Source organism: Asparagus officinalis, chromosome 10 (assembly GCF_001876935.1).
Source record: "Asparagus officinalis chromosome 10, Aspof.V1, whole genome shotgun sequence".
Classification (NCBI taxonomy): Eukaryota; Viridiplantae; Streptophyta; class Magnoliopsida; order Asparagales; family Asparagaceae; genus Asparagus; species Asparagus officinalis.
The window spans coordinates 12,317,417-12,342,322 of NC_033803.1; the positions used below are offsets into that span (position 1 = coordinate 12,317,417).

Genomic DNA, 24,906 nt, shown 5'->3' on the forward strand with positions numbered 1-24,906 from the left:
TCCATCTTCTATTTTAGCGTCCTCTTCTTCCCGCATGCTCTGTCATTCCCTCTTCATCCAACTTAACCCTAATCCTGACTCTAAGCCAACTAAATTTTATTAGGGAGCTGAGGACAAGGAGTAATATTGGAGGAGGAGAAAAGGAGACTAAAGAAGATTGGAATAGTTGAGGAAGGAAAAAGAGGAGAGGAAAATGATAGTTTGGTAATTACTCATATATAATTACTAATAATCCGAGTATAGTTAATGGATTCGTGTGGAGAACAAAATGGAGGGACTAATTTCAAACTAGTTACAAGGTTTGGGGAACTAATACAATATTATTATTAAACATTAGAGGGACTGAAATAGAAATAACCTCACTTAAATTATCATTAGGTCTCCCATTCCTAAGTTATTTTCAAATTGGTCCCTTCAATCCTTGAAATTGCTTTTGGCCTTAAATATTTTTAAGCTGTTTTGAAATTCACTCCATAAAAAATAGAAGTAACAATTAGAGAAATTAATTTGAAGCAACTCAAAGAGTTTCTAGACCTCATAGCAACTTCAATTATTTGAGAGACAACTTACAATATATAAAAGATTTAACGGACTAACGTCTAAAAATCCTGTTTTAAATTATTAACCGAGATGCACGTTGGGGGGTAAAAAAAAAAGAAGTAAATTTACCAGGTTAAATCAAGTTTCTCTGCCTCTTATAGTAAAATCTATTAACACTTCATCTTGAATGAAGACTAAAGGGCCTGTTTTGACAAGTTGAGTTAAACTGATTAGGCGGAAGAAAAACCTATGAAAAATTAATCATTAATCCTAGTTTGGCAAATAAAAGTAGCCATGTGAATGATCAGAAACTACCCATTGATATCTTAGGCTGATACTTTCCTTGTATTGAAGGGCCACAAAAATATTAATCTCCTTTACAAAACAACAAAGCTATTGAGTATAATAGCCGAAAAGAAAGCCATACACTGTATGACAATGAAGTGAGTATGAATAATTATTACAAAACCTCACACAGAGAGCACATTTTGTAGGTCTTTCGTGAGATCATCTACATCGACAACTGCTGGCTCCTTTTTCTCAGTAGCATCCTTGAGAACAGGATTTCTAAGTTCATGGAGCTGTGTGTTTAATTCTTCGATCTGCTTCTTTATTTTCCCTCCTGAATCTGGTAGTCTTGAAACTAACGCCTGGGTTTTTTTGGCCAAAGAACAGAATCATCTTGTTAAAAAACCATATGAATAATTAGGGTTATTTGCACTTAAATACCTCCTAGTTAATCCATCAAGTTTTTCTTGTGCAAAAAATACCCCAAAATTTACCTCAGTTTTGATTTTGACACGACAAAGTTTTTTCCCAAAAATTACATGGAAGTTCAACAACATTTATATTTTACACCCCAAACTATATTAAAAAAATAACTTTGATACCCAAAATTGTAACAAAAAATTTACGCTTGGGGTATCAAAGTTGTTTTCTTGAACTTTGGGATATATTGTGAGGTTAAAAAGTTTGGGGTATCAAAGTCAAAAGCGAGGTAAATTTTAGGGGTATTTAAGTGCAAATAACCCGATTATTAATGAATCCAATGAGAGGAATCATATGAAGTTCGCATACCTTGTTGGCCAGTGTCTGAGAAAGACGTTTGATTCTATCTTCAATGATTTCTGGACTATCTCCTTCATTTGCTGAAGAGCTGGCAGGACAGACTCTAGTAGCGAACTCTTTTGGCTTGAAAGCATGATGAGCCCTAAAATTATATTGGAAATATTCTACTTGTTAACGATGGACTTGAACGCCACAAATTATAGTAGCAAAAAAGATTTTGAACATTTTCATACCCATCGACAGCAAGTTCAAGTGATGATCCTGATGGTGAAGTTCTGAAAATTCTGTTCACTGGCTTACTGCAGAAAGTTTTACCACAAACAATTAACATATTGTGGTATATGACAAGTAATCTCATCTATCTTATAAAGTTAATCAAGTAGATTCATAGTTACATTTTGAAACATAAGTTAAATTATTCCTTTCAATACGTTTAATATCATAGCTGGTTCATTAATTCCATTTGCATAAATCAGTAACATAAATCTGGATCAAAATGCCAGTCCAACTTAGTATCATGTATACATACATGCTAAGTATATCATACTCAAGTTCAATGAGTTTTCAAAAGGTTGCAAGCAACAAATTGAAGAGAATGAGATAGAAAATGACCTATGTACTTCATTATTCTCAGGCACAAATGGTACTATTGCATTCTTGGAAAAGAGCAGACTATGGTGGCTGACACCAGCGATACCCTGTCTCTCTAGAAATTCTATGTGACACTTCAAAGAGGCATCCCTGTATGTGGCAAAATATTAACTTCAGCTGTTTAATTGCAGAAACTTACATGTTGAGTTAGTGATACATTAGGCGAAGCCTAAATCTGTCAACAATTTAGTAAAAATGTCCAGAAAATAACAGATATTGACGATCCAGGGTAAATGAGTTATTTACATAACAACTCAAGAAACTAGAAAAAGGTAATAAACAGTTCCAACTTCCTTTGTAGGTGCAAGGTGAACCTCAGACACAAGTTCGTAAAAATAGTTTGAAACAAGAAAAAGAAAAGGAAAGAGAAATGATCTCGATTAATATGGGGATTTCCTCCATGCCACCTTTCAACGTATACAATGATTTAAGTATCATATATCTCCATGAGACCATGTACTAAAATATAATTAAAACTGAAGAAATCAAGTGCAAGTATTTAAAATTAAGGGGATTGGCCAAATCAAAAAAATTAATATAGAAAATTTTGGAGCTCCAGAAAGTTCAGGAAAATGATGGTGGATGGTATTAAAAAAACCCATAACTTTGTACAATTTTCAGAGGCACAGGGGAGCACACATAGAAGCCGCATCAGATCAGTTAGGATCCTGAGAAGGATGGATTTTAAGAAAATAGTTCTATATAAAAATTGCAAAAAGAAAATAACAAATGCAACATATTGTCTAACTGAATAAGAACAAGTATCTAATATGAGACAAATCATTTTCAATGCAGATCCAACGACATTAGAGAAATTGGTGTTCTAATAGATTTGCTTACAATAGTCACGCAATTAAGAAAAGGTTCTTATATGCTTGTTTTAAGTAATAAAATGGCTTCATAATGTTCAACATGTGATCTTTCGATTTTATAAAAACTCAAAAACCAGCGTAGTAGGAGTGCCTTATCAATGTCATGCAGTTGTGATTATTAGACATCTCATGCATGGACATGGAACTCAATTTGAAGAGCCCGTGCTTCATTGATCAAATAACACAAAGTTGAGAACATGACTTAAAAGATAATTCAAGGAGATCCCACAAAGGAATAAACTCAACCTCCAAAAACATTATCAAAGTGCATCAGAAAATAAATAAATGAATAATATGAGAGTTCTTCAGCCAGGAAGCTTAGATGATATCAACTATATACTTTAAATACATCACAAAGAAATCTTTGCTTTCCCAAAAAAGAATAACATACATGTTTGTAATGACTTATCACTGTTTAGTTTTAACATAATAGGTTTGATTTATAACATAATATTAGTATCAATAATTTGTTGTATTAACATTTATTTTTTCGGGGTATATAGTAGAAAAAATAATTTCACTTTTTAAAAATTCATAACACTATACAACCTATTTTATTGAAAATTTACTGAAGTGAAACTCGAAATCCAAGGAAGCACAAGGAAGCATCTAGAGAAAGCACAAAAGTTACCAATATAACTTTCTAAATTTCTAAGTATAATTTTCTTTTGGTAAGACAAATGTAACTGAGAAGTGTGCCTAGTTGCCAAGTGGTTAGACTGAGTGACAAGGAAGTCAAGTAATTGTTAGACGGCCACCCAGACATCACAAAAACCCGGTTTGAAGAGTTTAGTGCTTTTTGCAGTGGAACCTACATCCAAACTAATTCAAATTGTGAGTAGATAGACTAAATGTATTATTGGAACAAGCACACAATAGAGAAGTTAGTGTGCAGCTATCTATCATAGAGAAGAATTGTGATATTTTTTTGGCACCTACAGAAATATTAAGCAAATTAGATCATTTGATGTCAAGAAACAAATGATAACTGGCTCTAATCCAGTGCATGAATACTGCTTGAAGCGATTGCTTGTAGAGTGAAATGGATAAATGTGAATAGAGAGACGAACAAAGAAATAGATGAGCAATTACATATCATGCTGCTGGCCATGCTCTTCAAATAACTCCTGCTGAGTAATGGAGATATCAAAACCCTGTTTTGGCAGGCTAAAAATCTCACGGATATCCTGAAAATGGTTAGCAAGAATAATGATTATGATGATAGACATAAAAATTATAAAATGTAACCGTTAAGAGCATATCTAGAAAATATGTAATAAATTAGAAGCACAAATAAAATATACCAGTCGCAGATATCACTCTGATAGTTGTTCCAAATTCACTATGCTGTGAACCCAAAGATAAGATAGTGGTGAACATACCTTCTGGCTGAAGTATCTCATCTGTTCTTTTTGCTCTGTTGCAGTTCTAAATAGACCTCCTTTAAAAACCTGCAAGAGTTTAACAAAGTTTTAAGCATCAGAATTTCTCATATGTCACATATATAAAGGTTGACCAAGGCACAAGGATCATATGCACCATGCAGTTAAAGTTAGCCTAAGATGTGAACCTGCAGTAAGTTTAAGTACATACACTTACAAAAGCTAAAAAGAAACTGTCAATCACATTATGTAATCAACTGCCAGTATATCTGTTCAAGTCCTACATAAAACTTATGTGTCCGTATGTACGTATACATAAAATACACAAAAAAGTACTCGCACTTAAATCTTTCACGCTATGTACAATACTGAAGATTGACCCTGTCTCAAGCTCAATGCGTCCTACTCTTCACTTGTTCTCATCCTAAGTTTCCCTTGTTCACTTAAACCAGGATGTACCATGCTGCAAGACTGCTACCTGGTTGTAGGAGTTTTAAATGCATAACCATGAGAAGCTAGGATCAGTAATGCAAAATGGGATTCAAGCAGCCTTTAAAACATTTTGGGCCCTGAGCCGTTAAGCTTAATGCAAAAAGCAGTGGGTTTAAAAGGCACTGCTTCTTTTCACTTTGCTGGGTGGCACAGAGTACTGTAAGAGTTCTTCAAAACGACTTAAGGCACGAGCTTTATCTTTTCATTAAGCAAATCGTCCAGTTAACTTCCACCCTTGCTTACTGATGTCTTTACTCTTTAATTCACATATTCATTGATATATCCTCTATCAACATATTTTACTCCATGTAAACTCTAAAACCGATGTCATTTTAGATTTCTAACTGGTTTTGATTAGTTTACCAACGTTTCTGATTTCTCTATTTTTCTTCCTTTGCTTCTTTGTTTTATTTTGAACACTTTCAGTTTCTTTTTCCCCTTTTTCCACTAAACAACATAATTTGTGGTGTCCTTTCAAAAACTTTCATAATCTGTGTTACAGAATGCCAAGGAAATACAACAGAACATGAGAACATTTGCAATTTGCAAATACAATAATTTTTGTGATGAAATTATGTTTTTCTATTTATCCTAATCAAAGTAAAAAGTACATATATTGAAGAAATATTCAAACCTGCATTTTATATATCTTTTCTTCAATTGTTCCGCATGTCATCAATCTGTATACAATAACATCTCTCTTCTGCCCGATTCTATATGCACGATCTACACTTTGATTGTCCGTACTGAATAAACAACAAAAAGTTTAACAAAAAAAAGTGGAACTTACAGTATATTAAAAACAAAAACTGTATTCAGCAAATGAAATGCAATTCCATAAAGGATTAGATCGGTATAGGATGCAGGAAGGAAGCAACGAATTGTTGCATTTGACATGCCCAAACAACTGATGTTTATGGCACAGAAGAACGCCTAGGAGTCATTAGTCTTTTTAACCAGAGAAATTAACTTCTTTACCATAGAAGCATTGATTGGTTTTGAACTAAAACAAATATAAAATATATCCTGTAAGTTTCTAGTTATATAATCTGAGTATTGCCAAAGAAAAACATGCACATTTAATTTAAGTCGCCAAAGTAAATTTAAAAGAAATATCTAGAGTACATCTGATAACTTTGCAGGGAAGTAATAAAGCACAAATAAGTCAAAAAGTTTAGCAACAGCTCAGCAAATAATAAAGCATGCCTATGCAACCTCCAATTGTCCTAATAAACTGACAGCAACAAATAAACACAATCGAAGGTAAAATCTATTAATATCTGGGGAATATCATTGAATTATAAAAATCTAGAGCAGAAATTATATTATAAAGGATATAATATTGACTCAAAAAATCACCTATACATCTATTCAGCTACTGCCAGCAAGCCAACAACTATATACACCTCATCAATAAAAATAGTAGAAATCTGTCCTATTTGAATTCTTATCACCTTGGGTTCCATGCTGGATCAACTACAATGACACGATCTGCTTTTGTTAGCGTAAGGCCAAGGCCACCAACCTGTGATGTCAACAAGAAAATAGGAGCTCCAGAACCCTCTTGAAATTCCTGAAAAATAAACAGTACTTGTATAAGACGGATAGAAGAACAAATGCACGATAAACCCATGCAACTCTTCAGACATTCTAATTAAAAATGATGTTTACCTTCACTGTCCGCTCTCTATCAGAAACTTTTGTGGTACCGTCAATTCGCATATACTTGTATCCTGCTGATATAATAGCTTCCTGCAAAAGAATAGCAAATTAAGGATGAAAAAGAACAATCAAACTCAATTAGAGAGGCAATACACATACATTTTCATCCATAGAAGGCTTCTGAAAAGGCAAAAAGAAGGAAGATAATGTTCCTAGATAACCGACAATGGTTAACAAACTGGTAAACTAATCTAATCCCCTTCCATCCGCCCAAAAAAGGAAGAAGCAGCATGCAGTATTTTCCATGTGGAACAGAAGCACACGATCCTTGTAGATTTATGGTGAAAATTGAACAGAGGACCTTTTGCTTCTAGTGCTTTAATGCCCCTTTATACTCTAAGTTGAAGCTGACGAATTGTTGGCTAACGATTATTTCAGTAGCAGTATCAAATAATAGCAAATTCCAAATGAAAGCTAACTGAAACAAGTTACAGTGTTTGAAAGACAGATAATGCATAAGGTTAACATAAAAGGGGTAAACCGTAAAGCTAAGGACATGGCTACCAAGAAGGCATAAGCAGGATCTAAACATAATTCTCGAAGATTAACGCACATAAAAGGAAATAGGTGACATGAAACAATGGAACAGGGACTGATGAGTAGAGGATGAATTTTATCAGATGTAATCTTGGACAAAGAAAATAAAATAAGTAGTAAGTACATGAGTGTAAGATATAAAAAAAAGATAAATGCATGAAGTAATTAAGGTATATGAAGAACGGTGAAAGGGGTTCCCGCAATTTACAAAGAAAAACTCAAGCAACATATGAATATGAATCAATTTTATTAGATGTAATCTTGGACAAACAAAATAAAATAAGTAAATACGTGGACTTTTAATTTACAAATAAAAATTCAAGAATCTAAGTTCTCATGATTGTACCATGTGTGTTGTTTTAAATCTCCGTGACATGTCCTCACATGCCTAGCAGGGGTGTCATTTATGAGGGCCTATGTCCCTGACATTTTGCCTTATGTCCCCAATATGGTTCACACATGAAATATAAGTGTCCTTGTTCGCTTATTTGTTTACTTGTTCCATATGTTTATTGCCTATAAGCAATAATGTGCTATATATGGATCTTTATCTTATTTTCTGTTTGTCATATGGCCTAAAAAGCCTTCTTTGAACACACTTATACTTAAAATCTATAATTTTATTAGAATAGATTAAAGTGAGGATACTCAGCACATTGTATGTTATATGTATACCTTTCAATCCATTATGGTGTCTCACTTAATAAGCTAATATATCTTTATTTTGCCCAACATCGCCTATGCAACGTGTGATCCCTCCAGCATCCATGTCCCCAACATCACCATTTAGAACCTTGACTGCAAGAGATACCAAGGTCTTCTCCAAGATGTACATGGATCGTAATCAGGTCAAGCAAAGTGAAGCTTCGTTGGACACGTATTTATACTCTTGATAGCACACGGAATATGTGAATACCATAGAGTTAATTAGATGACCAACATGGTTTTAATATTTCTTTTAAGGGTGTTCGGAAGCACCAGCAAGTAGTTAAGTAATACGCTACATCAGCTAAAAAGAGAAATTGGCTTTAGAAGAACCCTTGATACAAATGGTTTCCACAGGAACACATGTTTAACTCTGTAGCATATGTACTAAATAATAATATTATCATGGATGGTGGACCGCACTTTCAGCTTAACATTTCTTAGTTTAGTAACCCTAAAGACCTTAACTAATCATGCTCTAGTTAAATGTTCCAATTCTTATAGATTGTTGATTTTGACTAGGTAACCCTTGTTTTAATAATTTCCCTTAAAGATAAAAATTTCCCTCATAATGACAATTTAAAGCATTCTTACATCTGATAATCAAGAAACTCAGATAATACAATACATATTAATTAGAGGTGGGGGTGGGGGTATAGGTATCAGGTATGCAGGCATATGATCTTGGAAGAATTCTTTTACATGAAACAGTTTATCTGTCATAACACTGTGAGCCATTTTGATGCTGTCAACACGGAGGCAACTAATGTATCATAAACTTATAGGTTTTGCGTGTTCAGAAATGCACTACCAGCATTCATCTACAAGTAAAATAACAAAACACCCAACTTCATCAGTTAATGTTAAGTCAGAATAGACTATACTTAGGGAACGCTACAAAATAGGAGATACGTAATTAATAGAAATTTGCTTCATGCTATTTCTAGCATGAGCATAATGGACAAGCATTTACATTAGCAGTATACACACAAGAACAAGCACCAAATAAGAGCATCTAGTAGCACATAGATCCTCTGCTCTGAATCGCATCCTGGGCCACCATCAATATTTTAAAAAGCTCCCACCTAGCCTGCCCCGGCTCCCGCCTAGGCCTAGGTGGTACCTAGGCGGCCTAGGTCCTGAGAGCACCTAGGGTAGCGGAGACCACTTACTCAGACTACACTCCTTAGGTTTTGTTCGTGATTTCCTTTGTTGTTGCATTCACATTCTCTAACCTCCTCCGAACTCATTTGTCGGCCTCTACCGACTATGAACACTTTCTCCAACTCTATCCTTCAGCAAAACCTCCTACTCACCATTTAAGCAAGAAAAATCATTCTTCTTAGGCCTAGCGCCTAGGCGCCAACTTGGCACCTAGCAGTGCTTAATGCATTCGATAACATTGATTTACAAAATAAAAAAAGGAAAGTGCCTAGGCCCCATCTAGACACCAAGGCCTTAGGCGCTGGGTTCGATGCCTAGGCCACCTAGCGATTTCTCTTACCTTAATGGATGTTAGGTGCTTGCCGAGGTGGGGACAATGCCCAAACCGTCCGGACTATCTATAGGCAACACTAGACTGGCGCTAATGACGTCAAGCACGAAGCATAATTGGGACAACTCTCTTAATAGACTACCCCCATGTAATTTAAAAAAAAAAACTCGAGAAAGCGTCCAGTGGATCTGGTCTATGGCATTAAATATGCACCAAAGGTATGTCAACCATTGAATTTGTGCACGAATGCCAAAGTTTAGTGATCCAAAGGTTGACAACCCTTTGGTGCACATTTAATGACATGGACTGGGTCCACTGGATACTTTCCACCAAAACTTAGCCCAATAAGTTAAGTTTCCGGTTTTGTATCTAATTAACTAGATCCAAACACATTTATCAATAAAAGCTTAAGAGAATAGAAAATCCTATTAAAACCATAATTACTACAGTTGTGAATATTGTACTAGTGTCAGTTATGTTAAATAGATAATATTTTAGTTTGACTAAATTAAATATATCAAAATATACCAAGGTAAATGACACAGTTCAGAGAGAGGGGGGCAGAAGGGAGAAAGAGAAAACCTGAATAAGGTTCAGCATTTTACGAGTTTGAGAGAAGATCAATACAATATGTCCCTCTTCAAGCAGGTTATCCTGTCATACAAGCAGATAGTTTCAGAATTTTAAACATATGTTGTCATGTTAAATTAAAATAATAAGAAAAGCCTCCTGACCAGCAAAGTCATTATAAATAATATTTTGCATGAAACATTGTGATCCAGTTGTTGAACATCATCATTGGCAGTTATATTTGCCAAATTTTTTGCCATTTGCTCCACCATACCAAGCTCATCATGATTCAGCATCTCATCCATCCCTTCGAGAACACCTTCTGCAGCCTTTTTGGTCAATAGAAGTGGGTGGTCGCATATCTTCTTCAATATCTGATCCAAAGAAAAGATGAAACAATTAAGTCTGAAACAAACCCACCGCACAAGTCATATTCAGACATAAACAAAATCATAAACCATAATACATAAAGCATCAGAACCCAGAAGACTATACATAACAAATACATGTAAAACAATTAGAAGGACAATTTTATGTGAACTTGACTTCACTATAAAATTAATTAGGAAAAATTATTGGAATCACAAATAAATTTCCCATCTTTAGTTTGTTGTTAAGTACTTATTGTATTTAAGAAAGGCATTCCTTTACGCTTAATTTCACTACAAATTAATCAGGGAAAAAAGATTTGCATCGTAAGTAAATTTCTCTTCTTTAGGTTGTAGGAAAAAACATTGGCATCATAAGTAAATTCCCCATCTTTAGTTTGTTGTCAAGTACTTATGGAATTTAAGAAAGCCATGTCGTTTATGCTTAATTGCACTATAAAATTAATCAGCTAAAAAGATTTCCATCGTAAGTAAATTTCCCTTCTTTAGGTTATACCCTTGAAGTAAAAACTTTAAAAGAATTAGATAAGCAGAAAAATGAGAAAATGAGAAGATACAGGGATCTCATGTATGAAAGTAGTCAATACCCTGGGATATTATCCAAATCTAAATTAAAATAAATGAGAAGAGGCCTCAGTCATAGAATATATTTGCGAACTGTTAAAAAAAAGGTAAATCTTACAGTTAATGCAGCTAATGGTGAGCCACCATCCATAGATGAATGAACCCAATCACTCTTCAAAAAAGCTTCATAAAGTTGTCTCTGCATTCAGAAGAGCACATCTTCGTAAAAGTGTTTAAGATTGATTTCCTGTAATAAGCAGTGAATGCAACTAAATGTTAAGGTATGAGATAATAAAAAAGGGTACCTGACAAGTTGTCAATTTGAGCCACACAATCATCTCATGTTTTTTTGAAAGTTTAGCACTACTTGCATCATCATTATCAACAAATACTTCGCTCTTCAAGCGTCGTAAGAAATATGGCTTTATGCGGTTTCTTAATTCCTGCAAGTGAAACAAAAGCATGAGTTTCAGATCCTAAGGTACTTATTTGTAGTAACACGTACATGCACAGGGAACATTTGGCACTACCCAATGGACTAGGAGGCATATTGGCAAAAACCACTACAATCGGGAATAATTAAAATTAGCTAGATAACAAGATGAACAATTCAGCACATATTATGCATCAATTGTACACAAGCCAAATGGATATGCACTTGAAACAATGCCACTTCTTGTTGCCACTTCTGATTCATTTTAGTCTCTCCATACTTACTCAGAAATCATTCGTTAAAATTTGAGGCTAAAACAAAAGCATGTGTGTTCACTTAGACTATAACAACACTATATGAGACCTAAAATATATTCTTCATGAATTTGAAGAGAACCTAGCAATGTTTCATAAAATAAATGATGAAACAAACTAAATATAAGATTCAGTCTTTTTTCATATTGAATCAGCAGCGATATTGAGGCAAAATTTGAATAAATAACACTAGATTTTTGTGTTGGAAAAGATCATCATTATCATCCTCAAAACCTTCTCACTTTGAATGGGGTTGGCTATGGAGCATAAATCAGAAAAATTGGTGATGTATTTGAACAGTCTTTACTCCTGACATCAGTAGTTTCATAGGCTACATATAGAACAGTGTGAAATTTGCAAGTACCTCTTAATACCTTTGCAACTGTAGACCCGACATATTTTTCTCGATCAGAAGCATGTTTATCATTCCCACGCAGTATCTTATTTTCATATTTCACTTTAAACCTAAAAAGAGATGAAAAGGTTTAATGTGTATGTATCCAGAAGGTTACAAAAGTCTCTAAGATAACCAAAAATGAACCATACTCATCCTTGTCACCCAAAACAGCCGGGCAACAGAAATGAAACAAAGCCCAAAGTTCCTGCAGAAATCAAACAGAAACATTAATGACCTGATCATAAAGGAAATATATAATTCTTGAAAGAGTAGATAATAGAACCAATATCAGAATGTCATTCCAAAGTTAAAACTATCACCTTAAGATTGTTTTGTATCGGTGTGCCACTAATAATAATGCGATGAACACATGGTATTTCTAACAAGCTTTGTGCTCTTTGAGTCTTCGGATTTTTTATGATATGCCCCTGAAATAAAAAGAAAGAAGAGACAACAAGCCATGTTTAGAAGAGAGAGTTTTATGAAGCAATCCTTTTGAATAGAATATAGATGGATATACCTAAAAACACAAAAGTAAATAGATTCTATGGAAACTATAAGGAGATCAGGATGAAGTGCAGTTCAGTTCAAATCAAGGTAAGGGCTACAATAACAATAGAGGATCAAACATAAAATTGCTAGAAGCTAGAAGTAGTATGATCCAAATAATAAAAAGCCTCATTTGAACAGCTAAATTGAGTATCATAACAAGATGAGTGACAAAAAATTATCAATTAACAATTTCACATGAAAAATGTGATTATATTTTGGTCTGAATGTGGGTACGTACATTTGAAAGTGATTAATAGACAGACCTGCTTCTAAAGAAGTAAAGCAAAAGATAAGGAGATAGACTACGAAAGAGTGGCTGATAAATGGGAAGCATTTTAAGAAAGAAAAAAATATATTGTATGGAAAAATTGATCAAGTTGATCAAGAAGCCACCAACCTCGTCAAGCACAACATAATCCCATAAGTTATTATCCTCATTTCCGTCTTCATAAACATACCGATCACCTCGTATAGACTTAAAATTGTTCCTCACAATATCATAAGTTGTGAGAAGAATGCCACTATCCTGCTTAAGAGAACCACAAAATTTAGTAAAAGGTCATTCTGATAGATATTATGAAGATGTGTAATAACGTGATTACCTTTAGGCATGTAGATATGTGATGATAGGTTGAAACTTGTCAAGAAAAATGAAAGGGGAGGTACCTGGAGGATATACTGAAGTTCATAGTCTCGCACTTTTGGAGAAGCTCCAGAGTAACTGCATGAACAAAAGTAAAATGTAACAAAATTCCACATAGTCCAGCATTTGCAAACTTCTTAAATTATAAGATATGAGTCTCACTCCCTAATTTTTCCAGAGAGCCCCACCACTGACAACTCTTTCATCCAGTGAGCAATAAGTGTTTTGGGGGCGACTATCAATACCCTCATAATCAAATGAGAATGAAAAAGTCCAGACAAGAAGGCAGCAACCTGGACAAATAGTGAAGCCATCAACATGTAACAAGATCACAGCCCTACACTCAAAAGTACATTGAAGAAACATATTTGTGCTAAATTGTCAACTTATGGACAACTCCACATATATTCAATAATCTGAGACATATATTGTTAGTAATCAAGTCGACTAAATCATATATAAACAGAATGTAATCAATTGCACTGTTATATCCATGTTTTTTCCATCAACGCATTAAAACATCATGACATTAGAAAGATCAACAAGACTTTGACTTGCAGCAATGGACAATACTAGCAGGTAGCAAAGTCATGATGCCTTAAGGGCCTGTTTGGATTTGTAGGGGGTGAAGGGAAGTTAAGGGAAACTGAGTGAAGGGAAGGGAAGGGAAGGGAAGGGAATTCCTTTCCCCTTGGTTACACCCCAATTTGGGGGGTAACAATTTTTATACTATTAGGGGGTGAACCAAGGGGAACTAGGGTGAATTAACTTCACCTCCTAAGTGTTCCCAAACAAGGTGAATGGAAGTGAATGGTTCCCCTAACTTCCCTTCACCCTCATTCCCCTCAATCCAAACAAGCCCTAAATGAGACTTGATCTCCTACAGAGTGTTATGACGTCATGAAGTTAAAACCAGGTTTCATGCAGTAGAACTAGAAATCGGGAGCTATTAATGATAAATATTTCAATACGCTGAATCCATCATGACATTAAAACCAGGCTTCATGCAGTAGAACTAGAAAGCAGGAGCTATTAATGATAAATATCTCAATACACCGAATCCATTACTTCAAACCACATCAAATCAAGCCAAGACAATAACAAGGAAGGGCTTCCAAATAACAATATTAAAGGCAGTTACCCAAAACCAAACCGCCTTGAGAAAGGTAGAAAGCAAAAACAAAATGTTGATTAAAGAAATATGTCATATAATATAGCTAAAAAGGCAACCAAGTGAGGAAATCACTCAAAAATTGGGATGCTTCAGGAAAGAAATCATTGAAATTCAACAGGCCAATGCTGCCAGAACGTCACTTGCAAGTATTAAAAATAGTGGGATGCTTCGCATGGTCTCGACAGAAGAAATATATCATATAATACTGTTAAGATCTACCCAATATGGAACTTGAACAAAAATTTGGAATTTCGGATGCTTTGCGTGGCCTCCACGGCAACAAAACAAATCATGAATTTGTTAATAAGTTCTCCAAAGAATTTCTACATGCCAATGTCATTCACAAAAAGTTCAATTTTAAGTATTTAACAAGGTATTTAGTTATACCTGCATTGTCTTGCCCAATCCCATATCATCCCCTAAAATCCCTCCAGTTGCGGCACAGTGCAGACTCCAAAACCATTTCAGCCCCTCTCTTTGATGAGGATACAGCATCTTTGCCGTGTTACCGGGAAGCACATACCTCTTGTTTTTACTACCCCCAGCCCAATCCATAACAATATCGTCATTATCTCCATCATCATCATCATCATCATCGAAAACATCTATCAAACTGTCACCAAACTCTCCCTCTTTCACTTTCTCTTTCCTATTGCTCCCCAAAACAACACACTCATCATCATCATCATCATCAAGAACCAGAGAACCAAAACCTTTCCCTTTCCCTTTCCCTTTCTCATCTGAAGACACAGAAGGTGAAGACGGAGCACTCTTGAACTCCTCCAACGGTTCCATTTTGTCAACTCCCGATGCAGGCCTCGGCCTCGCCTTCGGCTTCTCCACCGAGAGCGACTCCAATCTGAAGCTGAGATCATCCAAAATATCCCTGATGTTTTCTCCACGCCGATCATTCTCCTTCTCCCTCACCGGAGAATCGCACAGCTCGTCATTTAGGTCATCGTCGTCGTTGTCATCTCTTGTCGGCGATTTCAGTTTGCAGAGGCGGCGGTGGCCTTCGAGTTTGACCTTACGAGCCTTAATTTCTGAAAAAGGAAGGAGTTTTAGGTTTTCAATCGGAACGATCGTTAGGGTTAGGGTTAGGGTTTCTAGAGGGGCGAGAGCGAGAGAGACCCTGGAGAAGGAGCTGGTTGCGCTCGTTGAGGCTGAGGGGTTTCCTCTCGGTCTCATCCGCCATCAGAGCAGAAGAGAATAAGATCGCTAGGGTTTTGTTTTTTGATCGGAAATTGAGAGTTTAGGGGGAGGAGTGATGAGGGTTTAATAAGATGGGAGGAAATGGGAAAAGGGTAATTATTTGTCGGCGTTGGGATGCGATCTGATTAGTTCCCGCTTTGCGTTCGATTTCAAATTGCAAACGGGAGGATGCGTTCTTGATATTTTTCTGCAGGCTTTTTGCGCTGTTGATCGCCAGATTTCGTACTTTTTTTCAACGTCACCCCTCACAAATTTCTGTTTAACTCAATGTTAGATGTTAGATAATTCTTTTATTTACCTACTCCTATGTACAAATGCGAGAAATTTATGCTATAGTAAATACTACAGTGAATATTAATGCAGCATTATTACTGTAGCACAAATTACTGTGACAAAGGCGGAAACTGTAGCGTTCTTCGAAGATACTATAGCATTAATATTATAGCACGGGTATACTGTAATCTATTCTACCTTTAAAAGAGCAAGTTCCTGAAAAACTCTCTCCTTCCCAAATTAACCTTCAACCCTTTTAAATATACCCTATTTCTCCCTTGTAAGCCATATAGCAATTTCGTCATCTGCATCAGAAAATCCCCTTGTCCGTTACACCTTTCTCTCCGCCGAAGCCAAAGAGACCTTCGGTTAGCCTTCTCGCCGTTCCACGATCTTCCAGTCACCTTCCTCTACGCCGAAGCCGAAGAGTCCATCGGTTAGTCTTCTCTCCGTCCCACGATCGAAGCCGATCTTCCAGTCGTCTTCCTCTCCGCCGAAGCCAAAGAGTCCATCGATTAGCATTCACTACGTCCCAGGATCTTCCAGTCATCAATTTGCAAAGATGAGTATTTATGCCCTAATCATCAATGCGACACCTACGCATTCATCTCCACAATTTTCAGAATTTGGGCATTCAGGAAGGTATTTCTTCTTCTTCTTCAATCCTCTATACAAAACTCTATATCTAAGTGTTAGTTCTGCTCAATTCACCATATCCCCTTTAAGTTCTTAAGTCCTCTCATTTTGTTCTAATTTAGCCCTAATTCTCCGCCTTCACCTACTTATTTTACTCATTTTGAAACTTCTGCTATTTGTGGAAGTGCTATTTTGCAAGCTTCCGGTTTGTTTAGTGTGGTCTTAGAGTAAGTAGATGTGCTACTAAAAATAACAAAAGAACATGTTGCTTGTGACAGTTGATTCAATTACATCTTATACTACATACATGGAGCATGCTTTTAAAATATTTTTTTTTAAAATAAGACTGAATATAAAAATCTCCATTTCTTTCTTCTAGAGGTCATCCTATAATAGCTTATTATCTGGTCCTTTATTATCTTAATGTTCTAGATTCTTTTTTAATGAAAGCATTGAGAAATATACTGTTTTATGCAAAGAAGAAGAAAGAAACACGTATAAATGCAGCTATGGACCTATAACAAACTTCTTTCATCCGACTGCACGCATGCATATTTACATCCCCATCTGTGTTTGATTACCATCCAGAGTTCCCCCAAACAATTCAGTAGAATACTACCTCCCTGGTATCAGAGAGATCGAGTTATATAACGAAGTGTTTGAGGGAACTCCCGGGGATAAGCAACATGTTTGTAGTATTCATCAAGTAATTCCAAACCTATGAGGAAAATGTTGATTGCCCGCCAGAGTTCCCCCATACACTTCAATATTAGAGACGAAACGTCCTCAATATATACTTCGGATATCTTTATTGAAGTGTCTGAGGGAACTCCAGAGGACAACCAACTTATTAAAGTCACACCTAAATAAAACACACTCATGCGGTCTCCTTAAGAAAATCGAAAGACTTCTCTAATGCAGTCCATGTACAAGAAACAAAAAGGCATTAAGGTTCGAGGACTGAACCTAGCCATGTTTATAGATCAGGTGGAAGAAAAAGAATCATGCGTACCTTTAGTTTTCACCATCCTTTTCTCTATTATGTGTCTCTGAGGCTGTGAGTCCTTTTTTTTCATTTTTGTGGACATGCATGTCAAGCCACATAATTCTTTGTACCCAAAAACCTTATTGTGGAATGTTAATTATGGGTGTTTAGGCTCTCACATGTGATTTTGATTGGAACTGTACGTTCTGAGCTTCTTGAGCTTATTTGATCCCCTCATAATTTCAATATACCCACCTAACGGTGTGACAAGGGATAATAATGTCAGAAGTTTTGGGGTGTTTCTGAAAATAATATTGAAAGTTAGAAGGTTATGTGGAATGGGGTTACTGTTGGGATTTTTTTTAGTTCTGCTCAATTCACCCTACCCCTTTAAGTTCTTAAGTCCTCTCATTTTGTTCTAATTTTGCCCTAATTCTCCGCCTTCACCTACTTATTTTACTCATTTTGAAACTTTTGCTATTTGTGGAAGTGCTATTTTGCAAGCTTACTGTTTGTTTAGTGTGGTCTTAGAGTAAGCAGATGTGCTACTCAAAATAACAGAAGAACATGTTGCTTGTGACAGTTGATTCAATTATGCAAATCACTACATTATAGCAATTCCATTTCTTATGCCTTTCTTATGGTAAGCTGATGCCCTGATATTGTGAGACTTACATGAAGTTTCTGTCAAGGTGCCTGACGCTTGACAAGGATTTGGATTTGCAGCTGCAGCTGATTACTTCGTCGGCTAGACAATCTGCAGTTAGTAGACCGCCAAGGTTTATATTCTTCCTTCGCTCTATGCTTTGAATCTCTATGTTGTGATCTAATTATTTATAGTGATTTCAATGACATTTTCATTTACTTTGGAATGTTTGTATTATAAGCATATAGTGGATATTAAAAACATTTAGATACTAAAAATAATGAATGAGAGTATGGAGAGAACTGGAGGTGACGATGTGCGGCATTAGATAGAGACGGTGGAGGAAGCTGAAGATGAGGTGAATAAGCTGTGGCTATAACCAAGTTAGTCGAGAATCCTGATGATGCTGCAGAAGGGAGCAATGACAATGAGGCTTGCCGATGCATTTGACAACCCCAAGTGGGGAGAGCTTGCATTCCCCATTCAGGTTGCTTCCTCTGGGGTCCTTCCTGTAATTCATTCATAGGCACCATGCATCTTATCTAATTTGAACATAATTAAAGAGTGAATCAACGATGAAGTACAAGCAAGAAAATGGATGTAAATGATGATGGCTAGACATATTTTGAATACATATTCATTCATAGGCACCATGCATCATATTTAATTTGATCATAATTAGAGAGTGAATCAGTGATGAAGTACAAGCAAGAAGATGGATGTAAAGGATGATGGCTAGACATATTTTGAATAGATGGAAAGTGTCGGAAATGATGGTATTTTGCGTAACAATAGTATGAGATTTCAAATTAACTAAAACATAGAGTTTGTCAGGTGCAGGAGCAGTGCATTGTATTTACTTAATTTTGGGAGTATGGATTGAAGCTTTGGTTCACCAAATTATTTTAAAATAGGGAGACTCACAAACTGTGATTAGCCAGCTATTCTAATCAAAGAGGTGACAGGACATGATTTATGCATCTTGAGATGTTTAAGAGTTGACAAATGCAAGTACTGTGAATTTGCAAATTCCACTTTTAAAAGCAACATCAATTAATGTTTTTCATGTTAGGATTATAAGTAACCTCTCAACCTTATGAAGTGCTACTAAGAATGTGCGTGGAAATTGGAACGAGTAGTCTGAAAGAACAGTTCAATAATAAATATTTTAAAACATAAAGGGAGTTATATAGGCCATAATAAGCTCTAACATATAATGTAACTACCAGAAGTTTCATATTGCCCCAGAAATACCCTTTTTGACTGGATATTTAAGGTTATAATTGGATTCTAAATCTATCTCAATTTTTAAGAATGTGATTTATCTGCTTGGTTTGCATATGTCACTACTTCATGTTTTGGCTTTTTGATGTTGTGATTGTGATCTATGTTTTTGTCATTTTCCAATTGTATAGTCAGCTCAAGATGTGTTCTTTAGAACTTATCAACTATCAAAACATAAAGCACCTCCTTACCCTTATGATAGTTATGCTAACGAAGCTATGTCTCCGAATCTGTATCATACAATATTAGATAACCCCAAGTTTCATAGAATGTGTTAGAAACAGTAAATATACAAAAGGCCACGCACAATCAATATTTAAATCAAAAATATGTTATCGGTTTATAACATATTGATTATTTATATCTTTGTGTCCTTACAAAATCTTAACTTTCTGTTTTAAAATTAAATCATACTTGTAGTATTTATAGTTCCATTTGGTGGTTCTACTGTTGTTTTTAGGCCCTCTTGGTCAAGGTATTGCGAATGCTTTTGGATTGGCGCTTGCAGAGAAACACTTAGCTGCGCGATTCAATAAGCCCGATAATGAAATCATCGACCATTATACGTATGTACCTACTGAACTTCATCATATAAAACGTTGTTATCCAATTCAGTTTCGTGTTAAGTAGACTTACAGGGATCGGGTACTTTAGGTATACTATACTTGGTGATGGTTGTCAAATGGAGGGTGTTTCAAATGAAGCTTGTTCTCTAGCCGGGCACTGGGGTCTAGGTAAATTGATTGCATTCTATGATGACAACCACATCTCCATCGATGGAGACACAGAGATTGCGTTCACCAAAAATGTGACTGCACGATTTCAAGCACTCGGGTGGCATACTATCTGGGTTAAGAATGGGAATACTGGCTATGATGAGATACGGGCTGCAATAAGAGAGGCAAGGTTCCCATTTTTCTTTTAACCTCTTTCTTGTCTGTATCTAAAGATGTGTTAGCATGTAATTTACAAAGGGATCGGTTTTATGTAGGTAACAACCACCATTGGTTATGGATCACCAAACAAGGCGAATTCTTACAGCGTGCATGGGAGTGCTTTGGGTGCTAAAGAAGTTGACGCAACAAGATTGAACCTGGCGAATTCTTACAGCGTGCATGGGAGTGCTTTGGGTGCTAAAGAAGTTGACGCAACAAGATTGAACCTCGCATGGGCTCATGAACCCTTCCATGTGCCTGAAGAAGTGAAGAGGTCTGCAATTTCTAAAAAATTATTTTAGTCTGCCCAGCTACTTCATCCAATCTTTTCATAGGTAATGCGTTAATTTTCCTCTTCTATAGTCACTGGAGCCACCATATACCGGAGGGCGCTGCGCTCGAGACTCAATGGAATGCCAAATTTGCTGAATATGAGAAGAAGTACGAGGAGGAAGCTGCAGAGTTGAAAAGAATCATCTCTGAGGAATTGCCTGCAGGATGGGAGAAGGTCTTCCGGTATATATATATCTAAACTGTATTTAAATTTCTTCTATCGTCCTGTCACATATAAAATCATCATTCAAGTCATTAATTCAGCTATGGGCTTAAGTACTTGGAACTTGAAGCATTCATGTAATATGAAAATTCTTTGGAGATGGTTATAGAAAAACAGGCTAAATTATTCCACTTGAATCTGGTAGCTTCCAGCAAATCTCTCTAATTAAGGTACTATTTAACCAAGAAAAGGTGGTGGTGTTAACATATCTTTAGGTGTGAAACAAGACCCTATAAACTGGTGCTCATTGTTCAGCCTCGAATACAATGGAGATCTATGAGAATCAAAATGGTCATAAAATTCAAGTTACCTCAAAATAATTAGCATGTTTATTCGTTACACGGAACATGCAGCGAATATTTTACATGTCATTAACGCAGTTGGAGTTGGACGTATATCCTACACTTCACATCTATTTCTTATACATTGGTCTTATGTAAATGGAAAAACAACATTTATCTAATGTAAATTATAAATTTTAAACGTATAAATGTACATAACATACATATATAGTCATGTCCCTGTATCCTACCTTTTCCATTTTTTTGTGTCCTGTAAGGCTGAACCCGTACCCGTGGAACCCTATGTCATAGTTCAATGTCTCTCACTTGTCAGTAAAAGACTTGTATAGGTACTACATACCTATAATTTTTTTGGTTTTGCACTCTATAGATAAAGGTTGACGGGGAATGATTCAAGACCTTTTTATTTTATTTTATTTTTTGCTATTATGTATTGTATTATTGTTAAAAGCCTTTTAACAAGCACGAGTGATTCCACCCCACCATTTACCTCAAAAAGCTAACAAGACTATTCCGAGTATTTAGCTGCTTGTTCAAGTTACTCCTATATCTTAAGCAGCAAGGTTTTAAATGTCGCCCGACATGTCCGACATATCGGTTTGAGGGCTTGACCGACACGACATGAACGTTTTCAACTCGTATGTCCGTTTTCAGGGCCAAATCAGAAATATCAGGGTCATATCGGGCATACCGGCCTATTTTTTAGCTTTAAAAAATCGATCGATATGGTACTTTTTTTAAGATCTATTTTTTGTTATGGGGTTTGGGTTTAGTGATAAATACTCAAACTCGTTTGACTCGTTCTCATGTTTAAGGGTTTCTTATGAACCCGATAGAAAGAATTTATGAACCTAAATCTATATATTATTTACTTTTTTATATGTTTAGTCTATAGAATTTATAAAGCATGCTTATATTGAATTTATAAATGCTTATATTACATTTAGGACATGATATTATACATATGCGCACTACCCGATATGGCAATCCGATATTTAGTCAATGTCCCCCGATATATCCCCGATTTTCGCTATCCGATATGGATTTCATCCATCCGACATGAACCCGACATCCGACATTTAAAACCTTGAGTTGGACAACTTAGTTATTGTGAATTAATATAGCTAGGGAGAGGAGGGGTTTTGGGATCTCCTTGTCCTTTACTTTAGTGATAGCTGGAGTGGTTTACCCAAAACATTGCATTCAAGAAGCAAAAAAGATGATTAAAAAAATGCTTTATCTATGTCTTGTACAAAAAGATAAATATTGGTAAAGGTGACGATAACAAATTCGAGCAGACATTACCACAAATATTATCACTAATAGAAATTTTGTAAGTATTGCGTCGGAAAGTGATGAACAAAATGGAGAACCATTTGACTAAGGAAAGTTGAACCAACATTTTATGAGAAACGTTGTTTAGTGTTTCGTTTGGCTAAGAATTAAAAGACCAATTTAATGACACAATTTTTTTAGCTGCCTATGGTAAGACCTACACAGCCAAAAGCCCAGCTGATGCTAACCGAAATCTATCACAACAGTGCCTTAACGCGCTCGAAAAAGTCATCCCTGGATTCCTTGGAGGCAGTGCCGACCTTGCATCATCTAATATGACACTGCTCAAAACCTTCGGAAACTTCCAGAAGGACACGCCTGAAGAGAGGAACCTTCGCTTTGGTGTCAGAGAGCACAGCATGGGCGCCATCTGCAACGGTATCGCCCTCCACAGCCCTGGCCTCATCCCCTACTGTGCCACCTTCTTCGTCTTCACAGACTACATGAGGGCCGCGATGAGAATCTCAGCCCTGAGCGAAGCTGGAGTCGTTTACGTGATGACCCATTATTCCATCGGGCTAGGTGAAGATGGGCCCACCCACCATCCCGTCGAGCACCTCTTCAGCTTCCGTGCAATGCCTAACATTTTGATGCTCAGGCCAGCTGATGGCACTGAGACTGCTGGGGCTTATAAAGTCGCGCTTCTTAACAGAAAAAGGCCATCGGTCCTTGCTCTCTCTTGTCAGAAACTCCCTCAGCTCTCTGGAACTTCAATCGAAGGAGTAGAAAAGGGAGGATACGTAATCTCAGATAAGTCTTCTGACAACAAGCCTGATCTTATTCTGATGGCAACCGGTTCTGAGCTTGAGATTGCTGCGAAGGCTTCTGATGAACTGAGGAAAGAGGGAAAAGCAGTTCGAGTTGTTTCATTTGTTTCCTGGGAGTTGTTTGAGGAGCAAACTGAAGAATATAAATCGAGCGTGCTTCCCGAAAACGTGGAAGCCAGGGTTAGTATCGAAGCGGTATCGACGATGGGATGGGAGAAATATGTAGGGAAGGAGGGCAAAGCTATTGGGATTGATAGATTTGGGGCAAGTGCCCCTGCCGGGAAAATTTACAGGGAGTTTGGATTGACAGTGGAGAATGTTGTTGCATCTGCAAAGGCCCTGTAAGTTAGTGAGGTATACAGAAGGCTTGAGAGTTTTTTTTATAGAGTTTCTGCAGATTGATGAAGAGTAATAAAGAATTATGAGTCTCAAATAACAAAAATACTGCATTGTTTGATAAATGAAAATGTTTTTCTTGACCAGTAGAAAACAGTCTAAAATGCGCACCAGCAAGCAATTCATGCACCCAGATAATTTGTAAGGAAAGAGTTTGGTCATATTTCCATCCACAATCTATCCATGTACTATGTTTGTGAAAGTTTCTGTGATATAAGCCAATGAGCTTTCAAAAAAACAAGAATAAAAGATAAACAAATGTAGCTCCTATAAGTTCACACGGTTTAAAGTTATAGAATTCAGTTAATTAGAAATATCATTGTTAAGAGTTGTGATAAGTATTCACCGTCTGAAATTGTTTTCTTATAGTCAAGTTGATTTGCTGCAAGTTTCATATATTGTTAAATTTACAAATTATTGTAATTCTATTTGTTCAACAATACAATTTATTTTTAATATGCTTTTGACCTATTAAGCGAGAAGGTCCTATTAAGCTGGAGGATGGTGAATCTAGACTAAACAATATGGGAAAATCTGAGATTGTAAAAATAGCAAAAAAAGGGTCGCTAATAACTACAGAAGGTGTTGAGAAGCTGGTGCATCTGATGCAAATGGATAAGAATGAGAGAAAATTTATTTGTCTGATAGGATATATTGTTTGCATATGTTGGATGATTGTGAAAAAATATGCTTCCATAATTTGCATTGGACAATTTTTTTCCCTTGTTTTTTGCCTTGCTGGAAATGTTCAATACAATCCATAGAAAAGTTCCAATTTAGTTCATATATAGTAATTTCAAATATGAGATTGACATTATATTGCAATAGCAAGAAGGAAGTCTATTCTGCAATTAACTTTGCAATATATTATCAAATGATATATTAATGCAAATTTTACACTAAAAGTGCAATGAGATGAGAAGATATTTTGTCATTTGTTTTAATTGAGTATTCTATATTTTATGTAGCCATAATTTACTCCTATGTCAATAACATTTTAGTTCTTAATGTTGACAAACGTGCAGTAAAAAAAATGATTACTTAAAAAGGGTCAAGATCCTATATAATAACTTAAATTT

General features: G+C 36.0%; 1 protein-coding gene and 1 pseudogene across 1 annotated transcript; one reads left to right on the top strand and one right to left on the bottom strand.

Annotated features, from left to right (window-relative positions):
* LOC109825042 (protein CHROMATIN REMODELING 24) lies at nt 842-15,907 on the bottom strand. Its single transcript, XM_020391733.1, has 20 exons — nt 14,888-15,907; nt 13,489-13,619; nt 13,350-13,404; nt 13,081-13,209; nt 12,452-12,559; nt 12,281-12,336; nt 12,109-12,199; nt 11,293-11,430; nt 11,106-11,186; nt 10,199-10,408; nt 10,047-10,118; nt 6,677-6,757; nt 6,460-6,578; nt 5,640-5,751; nt 4,514-4,582; nt 4,224-4,318; nt 2,221-2,349; nt 1,842-1,907; nt 1,618-1,750; nt 842-1,190 (listed from the first exon to the last, which is right to left on the bottom strand). Exons 1-20 carry the CDS (start codon nt 15,686-15,688, stop codon nt 1,011-1,013), a joined length of 2,856 nt encoding a protein of 951 aa, XP_020247322.1. The 5' UTR covers nt 15,689-15,907; the 3' UTR covers nt 842-1,010.
* Nucleotides 19,993-24,289, top strand: LOC109826466 (annotated as a pseudogene).

Bases quoted from the DNA above. Each gene is read 5' to 3' on its own strand.
- LOC109825042 (XM_020391733.1), bottom strand. From the start codon at position 15,688: ATGAGACCGAGAGGAAACCCCTCAGCCTCAACGAGCGCAACCAGCTCC. The intron at 12,200-12,280 runs GTATGGTTCATT...ATCTCTTTTTAG, and splicing joins GTTTTGGGTGACAAGGATGA to GTTTAAAGTGAAATATGAAA. The intron at 2,350-4,223 runs GTAATTGCTCAT...TGCCACATACAG, and splicing joins CATGGCCAGCAGCATGATAT to GGATGCCTCTTTGAAGTGTC.